The sequence below is a fragment of the Chrysochloris asiatica genome, unplaced genomic scaffold (assembly GCF_000296735.1).
Source record: "Chrysochloris asiatica unplaced genomic scaffold, ChrAsi1.0 scaffold00269, whole genome shotgun sequence".
In the NCBI taxonomy this organism is placed as follows: domain Eukaryota; kingdom Metazoa; phylum Chordata; class Mammalia; order Afrosoricida; family Chrysochloridae; genus Chrysochloris; species Chrysochloris asiatica.
In genome coordinates, this window is record NW_006408787.1 from 1,268,271 (window position 1) to 1,277,573 (window position 9,303).

General features: G+C 37.8%; 1 protein-coding gene across 1 annotated transcript in view; it reads left to right on the forward strand.

Annotated features, from left to right (window-relative positions):
• The window catches only part of ARAP2 (ArfGAP with RhoGAP domain, ankyrin repeat and PH domain 2), a 339,747-nt gene that overhangs the window by 52,056 nt on the left and 278,388 nt on the right, over positions 1-9,303 (forward strand). The window contains exons 2-4 of the mRNA XM_006874336.1: positions 201-259; positions 1,823-1,899; positions 2,892-2,971. Coding sequence (XP_006874398.1) covers positions 201-259; positions 1,823-1,899; positions 2,892-2,971 — 216 coding nt within the window. The remainder of the gene's footprint in view (positions 1-200; positions 260-1,822; positions 1,900-2,891; positions 2,972-9,303) is intronic.

The window sequence follows — 9,303 nt, forward strand, 5'->3', positions numbered from 1 at the left end:
GGGAGAAAGATGAGACTTTCTGCTCCCATAAAGATTTACAGCCTCGGAAACCCTGTACAGGGTCACTATGAATCAGAACTGACTCCACATCACATAACAACAAGAAGAACATATATATTTTACCCTCCAAATGTGTACCTCTACGTATTAGTCCTTTACTCAAGATGGTGTCTTATACTTGTTTTCCTCTTTGTCCCAAGCTACTTCCGTGAGAGAAGAAATGTAACTACCTCAGGTGGAAAATTTGTGACCCAGCAAAGTAAGTATATGCATTTAAAGCCAGTGTAAAGTAGGCAGAATTTATTTGATAGTATTACATTTGTTAAAATTGTGATTGAGAAGGCAGCCCACCTGCAGAATAGGGAGTAATGAGAATAACTTTCTACCTGTGTTCAAACCACTTCAGACAGTTTTAAAGGTGACTGAGTAAAAGGCAGTCTTATGCTCTCAGTCTCCTTGGAAATTTGCACATGCTACGTAAGAAGACTTTTTGTACAAGGTCCATTTATCATTAGCTACAATCAAAGGCATTAAACTAAATGAAAATGGGTTCTGGAAGTCTGAGCTACAGGACAAAGATATATGGGAGGCAGTTTTGCCATGGCAACCTGAAAGGCCTAGCATTGTTATTGCTCCAGTAAATTGATCGTTGACAGAGACCTTTCTATCCCTTTAAAAATTCTGCTGATAGACATTCAGGAACATTCTTCTTGACAAAAAGATGGCAAATACTTGGCTACTGAACCTTTTAACAGATTTTAACAGCAGAATATGCAAGTGTTGAGAACTTTTTACTTGTGAATAAGTACAACTGCAATATGTTAGAAGTTCTCTTTAAATAATTTATTTGAAGGTGCAACAATAGCTCTGAGGAATCCTGGTGTGATGCTGTAGAAGAATCAGTGGACTACTAACCACAAGGTTGGCAGTTCAAACCCACCAGCCAGTCCTTGGAAACCCTATACAGGGTCACCATGTGTTGGAACTGGCTTAACAGCACTTAACAACATAGTAGCATGAGGAGTCCTGGTATGGCTATATAGGATAAGCACTGGATTGCTAACTGTAAAGCCAGCAGTTCAAACCCACTAGCTGCTCCTTGGAAACCCTATACGTATTCACTGTGATTTGGAACTGACTCAACAGCTCTTAACAATAACAGTAGCTATGAGTCCTGGTGTAGCATTGTAGGATTAGCAGTAGGCTGTGGTTTAAGCCCACCAGCTGCTCCTTGGAAAGCTTAGCCAGGGTTACTGTGAGTTGGAAATGACTCCATGGCGCTTAACTATAACAGTAGCTATGATGTTAAAATAATTATTTTAAGTAGATTTTGAAAATTTGAAGAATATGGCATCTAGCTGTTATGTGAGTTATCTTTTTGTAATTGTTGTTAAATGCCATCTAGTTGGTTGCTTATTGAAAATTATAACAGAGTTAAGATTAATTCTTTGCAATTTATATTACTCGCTCATTTAGAAATTATCATTGAAATGGCTCCATCACAGTTTCCACTGTATTTGGAAAATGTGCTTTTTTATATTAACATGCTATCTTAGAGGATAACAAGGACACATGTATATGACACAGGGAAATTAAGAAGTGGTGGGTCATAGCGTCTGTTATCACCAGTTGAATGAATGGTAGGTATATCCTACAGTGAAGGCTACCTAAGAAGCGAGAGTTGATTAAGTGTTATGAGCGCAAGCTTAAGATGGGGTATGGGTATGGTAAGGCTATAAAATAAATGCATGCCTTTATTTTTTAAAACAATATTTCACATTATTCACTTCTGTCCATTCTTACCCTGTGATCCCTCCAAAAGATTCAAATGAGGAGAATTCATCTTCCGTTTTGCCTTATGGAGAGACTTTTCTCTTCCAGAGACTAGAAAATTCTAAGGTTAGTTCCATATATTTTATTTTTTTCGCCATTTTTAGTACTTTGTTCTTCTGCCTATATATGTCTCTTTATTTTCCTCTATATTGTTTGAAAAATGATTTCTATTGAGGAATGAAATATCCAGTCAGTAAAGTTTGTGTTTAATATAATCATGCTAATTCTATTATATATCATAAAAGCAAATTTTCAGCTTAATTTCAAGAATAAAGAAACTGGGGTTTTAAAATTCATCAGAAGATAAAGTGATTTAATAACAACAATAAAACATCAAAAACAAAAATAAAGGAATAATAACAAAAAAACCTTGTAAATTAAATTTTTTCTTAAACTCATATGCAAGAAACCCTGGTGGTACAATATAACAAGCACAGGATTGCTAACTGCAGGATTGGCAGTTCAAACCCACCTGTCACTGTGCCGGAGAACGATGCTCCTGTAAAGATTTGCAGTCTTGGAAATTCTGTGTTGTTGTCGTTAAGTACTGTCAAGTCCATTCTGACTCATGGCAACCTTGTAAAGTGTTTCTGAGGCAGAAAGCTTCATCTTTCTTCCATACAGTGTCGCTATGAGTCAGAATCAATCTGAAGGTAGTGAGAGAGTAAGAAACCCAAATGCAGTCTTGCGAAATATTCTAATATCCATCTATTTATTTATATATCTTAATTATATGGTTTGATTCAATTTTTCTTCTGTACAACTGTGCTGTTCATGATATTATTTCTTGGAGTTGATAAAAGAAAACTTGGGAGACAAAAGGAAAGGGGATAAAAGTAAAATGACTTGTTGTTTATCTTTTTGATCATCTGAAATTATGACTTTGATTTAAATAGAATATTGCAAAAAGTAAAATTTTACTGAAAATTGATCTAAGCACTCATATTTGGTTGATAAAAGTAATTCAAAATATTGTGAGCCCTCGTAAAATATTGCTGCATAAATAATTTTAAAAAGCAGCAACAAAACAAATAAGTATATGCATTTTGTTTTTGTAGAAGAAATGTAGAAAGAATGAATTTTGGACCCCTGAGGAAACACTTAAAGGGAACGCAGCTATTAAAAGGATCCAATCAAGGTATGTGTTCATGATTATTTCTCTCAAGTTAAGCACCCTGAAAGGTTGAATTGTGCTCATATTATAATGTAATTCTAGGAACAGTGTTATTCATTTTGGTAAGCTCAAATATTTTGTTTCTAAATGTTTTGTAAACAGTGCCCATTATAATAGTTCAATGCAAGCAGTTAGTAAATTGAGTATAGAGTGATATACTATAGCAGAAATTTTTTTGGTCTTTTTCTAATTGAGTCATACCTGCCTCCCACCCCTTCACAACTTCACTGCTATGAGCAAATATGTGGTAACGATGACTGCACTTTAAAAGTGTTAATATATAGGAGAAAGGGGCAATTTAATGCACTGCTAGGATACAAGAAACATTATACAGTTTTTATAATGTAATATATCTTTTTCATTAGAGCCTTAGCATTCACAGGATCCTTGATAATTTTTTAGTTGTTGGGGGCACACATGAAATTAAACATCTTTCGTAGGCATCAATTTAAATCTTATTTATATTTCTTAGCTTTATTGGGACTTTGTATACTGAATCATTACCTTATTTATTATTAATTTTCCTAGGGTAGCACTTACGTTTAGCCTTGTTAGGTAGGTTTTCTTAATTTGGAACTAAATAATTATGTGTCTTTAGCAAACATTTGATATGAACCTATTATACTGGTCTGCTAATGAGTCCTGGTGTGGTGCTGTGGGTTAATGTGCTAGACTGCACAGTAGGTTTCAACTGCAAGGTTGGTGAGTATTAATTGTGAATTGAAGCAAAATGTAATCTTTGACAATTGAAGTCTTCTCTGTTTATCATATGTTTTTTATTGGTCCAGTTTTGAGGATTTTGATTTTCTTTACACTGAAGTGCAATCTGTACTGAAGGTTGTAGTTGTTTATGTTCATCAGTACTTATTTGAAGTCCTCTTCATTCTCAGTAAGCAAAGTTTTGTCATTGGCATAATTCAGATTTTTAATGAGTCTACTTCCAACTGGAAGGACCTCTGGTAGCATAGTGATTATGAATCAGGCTATGAACCACAAGGTCAGCAGTTCGAACGTACCAGCTGTTCTACAGGAGAAAGATGAGGCTTTCTGCTCCCGTAAAGATTTACAGGTTCAGAAACCTTGTGCAGGGTTGCTATGAGTCAGAACTGACTTCACGACACACCAACTACTTCCAACTGGAGTGTCTCATTGCTCTGCACTATGTCTGGCTTTTTTTTTTTTTGCTGTTTATGGAAGTAGTTTGACTCTTTTCAGTTTGTCTTGGTGTGAAGCCCTGGTGTGACACAGTAGGTTAATGTGCTGGACTACTTGGTTTCAACTGCAAGGTTGGGAATTCAAACTTACCAGCTGCTCCTCAAACTTCACCCAGGGTTGCTACTGGAGGGCACTTAACAACAACAAAAGTTTGTCTTAGTCGTTGTTGTTGTTGTTGTTAGGTGCCGTGGAGTCGGTTCTGTCTCATAGCGACCCTGTACAGGGTTTCTGAGGCTGTCAATCCTTACGTGAGCAGAAAGCCTCATCTTTCTCCTGCAGAACAGCTGGTAGTTTCAAACTGATAACCCTGAGGTTAGCAGTCTGATTCATAACCATTACGCTACCAGAACTCCTTAGTCATTAGTATTGTAAAATAATGCAAACATTTTTAATAAGAAGACATAATCTCTGCTTTATATTGTAGTAGAGCATGAAAATATTAGAGGTGTTTAGGAAACCTTAGCGGGAAGAAGTTGGAAATAATCAAATAATATAAACAGCCACAGAAATAATTTATCATCGAGTCAGTTCTTGCTCATGATGAGTATTTGTGTGCCAGAGTAGAACTTTGCTCCATAGGGATTTTAATGGCCAATTTTTGGAAGAAAAGCTTGGCTTTACTTCCAAGACATCTTTTGGTGGACTTGAATCTCCAAAATTTTCATAATTAGCTGAGCATGTTAACTATTTCCTCTACTCAAGAACTCCTAAATTATTAATTGTTGTGAAATGCTGTTGAGTCAGTTCCGACCCATAGCAACCCTGTATAGGGTTTCTGAGGAGCAGCTGGTGAGATTGAACTTCCAACCTTGCAGTTCAAAACGGCTTTGCAGTCTGGCGCATTAACCACAGCGCCACACCAGGACTCCAAATTGTTAATAAGATCTCCAAATATTTGAGTGAGTGGTTCATGTTGTGGTCCTGTGAATAGGTTGGGATGATTACTTACTGGTTGTGTTTTATATATTTAAATGGTAATGCAAAGAATATGTAATGCATTCTCTATCCTTATCATTTGTACCCAATCTCTCAAAGTCAAGGGGACCATATTTAACTTTTACCTAGGGAAAAACTTGTCAATAGCATCCAATTGATTGTTGTTGTTAAGTGCATTTGAGTCAGATTATGTTTTAGGATTTTGGAGATTACCACTAATTATCTGGAAAAGTTTTAACAATTGTCAGTTGGGCTTATTGAAATGTAAAATATCCTGATCTTTAATTGATTCTTTAAATCACACGTAACTTTTTTTTTAAAAGTTTTTATTGTGAATTATGGGATCGTTTACATGGGAGAGCATTAGCTTTATATTCACCCTGTCGTATTTCGTTTCAATGCCATACTTAAAATTCCCTCCACACATCATTAAACAACCAAAGGGTATACCCCGCAAGCTTGCCCCCTGGTTGTCAGCACACGGCCCCTCTCCCTCTCTGGGCCTAGAGACCTCAGCCGCTCCATTTTTTCGTGTCTCCATCTCTGATGTCACTGTTTCTCTGGGTAGGATCCCTCACTCCACTCTTCTCCTTTGATGGTCCCAGGGACCTCTGCTCCTGGACTGTAAAATCAACCACTCCCTTCCTTTTGTTACAAAACATCTGCCTTTACATTTTCAACCTTACAAGTCATTCCTGATAGCAGTTATTCAGTGTTGTACCACAAGAGTCTCAGCCCCATCTCCTTTCATCATCCCCATCTAGACAGATTGGCAACTACTCAATGGAGATTCTGCTGTCCCTTGCACCCTCTGGAACTAGGCTCCCTCTTGAAAGTTTGTAAGCCAGTTATGTCTTGCCTTTGTAGCCCCCACCCACCCATCCATTTTGGGTACCTAATGTTTAAGTTGCCCATCCGTGCCTACCCTGTGTACCAAGGGGGTAGGAATGGTCCTTGATGTAAAGATTTCTTCGTTGTTTTGAGCTGCTACATCCATAGGTATAGGTCAAGTTCATCAAATTTTGTCAGATTACTATTTTTTTCCTCTTCTTTCTTCTTCTAGTTGAGTTCTGATCATCCAGCCATTGAAGCCAGGTCAAGTGGGTACTATCTGCAGTTGTGGGTGTTCTTGTGCATCTTCTCTCACTTCTTAGCAGCTGGACACTTCACTCACCATTCTAGTCCTCTGTGGCCATGCCACTGTCTCTGGGCCCAGGAGTCCCCAGTCTTGCCACACTGCTGGCCAACCAGGTCTCAATCTGGGATCACAAGTGTCTATTGGATGTGGTCAGACTTAGCTCACAACTACATTACTGTTTTTCCTCCACTTCCTCTTATCGGTGACCAACGTGGTCTCCAGTCAGACCACATGCCTGCTTGTGTATTCCCCTGGAGTCTTAGTCTTGTAAGGGGATTTGCCCTGAGGGGACCCGACCACCTGCCTTGATGGCTCCCGGGCAAAAAACTTGCTTGTTCTTGTAGTAATCAGATTGCCGTTATTGTTTTGTATTTTTCCTGTTGGTCTTTCTTTCAAGAAGTATCTTCTGTTCTTCTAGCCACTCTAGGCGGGTCTGCTTTTCTTTCAAGTGGAGATTTCCGACCTCAAAAGATTCTGGATGGGGTTCAGGATTCCACCTTATGCAATGCAAAAGCTTCACAGGAAGCCTCCTTCACTGGGCAAGTTGTAGTGCCATTTTAGGGATTCCAATTAATTATAGGCAGAAGACGGACTTACACATTTGTATGGTGAAATTTATGGCTATTCCTTTCTCTCCCCTTAAAGTGTTTATTTTATAATGGTATGCCAGGGAAACCAACATTCAAAAGACAGCCAAACATCTTAACATTATTTCCCCTCTATTTACCCATTTAAACCATGCCTGTATCCCAGAGCCCTGTTGTTCCAAGGTTGTGCATACATCATCCTTTACCTCTGTCCCACTTAGCCCATGCAAACCTGCCTAACTGTTCTCCCATCTGCCTTGTTCTTCCATTCCCCTCTCCCTTTTTGTGTATTGCCCTCCCCCCACCCCCTAACACCCAAGCTATCCTGTGTCTGTTCCCTACCCTGTGCTCCACCTTCCTCTCCCTCCCTTTACCCACACCCCAAGAAGAATGAAGTCCTTGACAACTTTAATCTTTTCTCCATTGATAAGAATGTTGTTTATTGGTCCAGTGGTGAGGATTTTTTTTTTTTTTTTTTTAACATTGAGATGTAATCTATACCGAAGGCTGTGCTCTATGATCTTCATCAGTAAATGTTTTAAGTCCTCTTCACTTTCAGCAAGCAAGGTTGTATCATCTGCATATCGCAGGTTGTTAATGAGTCTTCTTCCAATCTTGATGCCACATTTTTCTTCATAGAACTCAGCTTCACAGATTATTTGCTCAACATACAGGTTGAATAAGTATGGTGAAAGAATACAACCTTGTTGCACACCTTTGTAATTTTAAACCATTAAGTGTTCCCATGTTCTGTTTGAACAACTGCCTCTTGGTCCAGGTACAGATTCCTTATGAGCACAATTAAGTGTTCTGGAATACTCATACTTCGCAATGTTGTCCATAGCTTGTCATTATCCACACAATCAAAAGCCTTTGTGTAGTCAATAAAACACAGGTAAACATCTTTCTGATATTCTCTGCTTTCAACCAAGATCCATTGGATACCAGCAATGATATCTCTTGTCCACAGCCTCTTCTGAATCCAGCTTGAACCTCTGGAAGTTCTCTGTCATTGTAGCCGTTTCTATGTTACCTTTAGCAAAACTTTACTTCATGGGATATCAAAGAGATTGGGATATCCCAATCAAAGGGATAATCAAAGAGATTATCAAAGGGATTGCATTATATGTGTAAATTGCTTTGGGCCATATTGACATTTTCACAACGTTAAGTCTTCCTATCCAGGAGCATGGTGCATTCTTCCTACTTTTGTAAGTCTGTTTTGGTTTCTTGTAGTAATGTTTTGTAGTTTTCTTTGTATAGGTCCTTTGTGTCGCTGGTTACATTTATTCCTAGATAATTCATTCTTTGGGCAGCTATTGTAAATGGTATTGCTTTCCTAATGTCCTTTTCAGCACTGTCGTTACTGGCATAGAGGAATCCTTGTCACTTTTGTATGTTGATCTTATACCCTGCCACTTTGCTGAATCTTCCAATGAGGTCTAGTAGCTTTTTTACTGAGACTTTGGGATTTTCTATGTATAGCATCATATTGTCTGCAAATAGAATTTTATATCCTCTTTGCCAATTTGGATGCCTTTAAGTTCCCTATCTTATTGTATATCTCTGGCTATGATTCCAGCACAATATTGAATAGGAGTGGTGACAAAGGGCATCCTTGTCTGGTTCCTGTTTGCAGAGGGAAGGCTTTCAGTTTCTCTCTATTGAGAGTAATGTAGGCTGTTGGTTTTGTCTATATGCTCTTAATTATGTTGAGGAATTTCCCTTCAATTCCTACTTTGTTGAGTGTTTTTATCAGGAATGGATGTTGGATTTTGTCAAATGCCTTTTCTGCATCAATTGATACGATTATATGGTTCTTTTCTTTTTTCTTATATATATGGTAGATTGCATTGATTGTTTTTCTAATGTTGAACCATCCTTGCATACTTGATATGAATCCCACTTGATCATGATGTGTTATCTTTTTGATGTGCTGCTGGATTCCGTTGACTAGGATTTTGTTGAGAATTTTTGCATCTATGTTCTTGAGGGATCTTGTTATATAATTTTCTGTCTTAATGATGTCTTTCTCTGGTTTTGGCATGAGAGTTATGCTTGCTTCATAAAATGTATTAGAAAGTTTTCCATCCTCCTCTATTTTATGGACTAATTTGAGTATTATTGATGACAGCTCTTCACTGAAATTTTGGTAGAACTAACCAGTGAAGCCAACTGTGCCTGGACTTCTTTTGGTTGGAAGTTTTTTGATGGCCTGATCAATTTCTTCTTTTGTTATGGGTCTGTTCAGGTTTTCCACTTCACTCTTTGTAAGATTAGGTAGGTCGTCTTTTTCTAAAAATGGATCCATCTCTTCTAAGTTTTCAAATTTGTTGGAGTACAGCTTTTCATAGTAGTCTATTATTATCCTTTTGATTTCTTTTGGTTCCATTGTGACATTCTATTTGTGGTTTCTAATG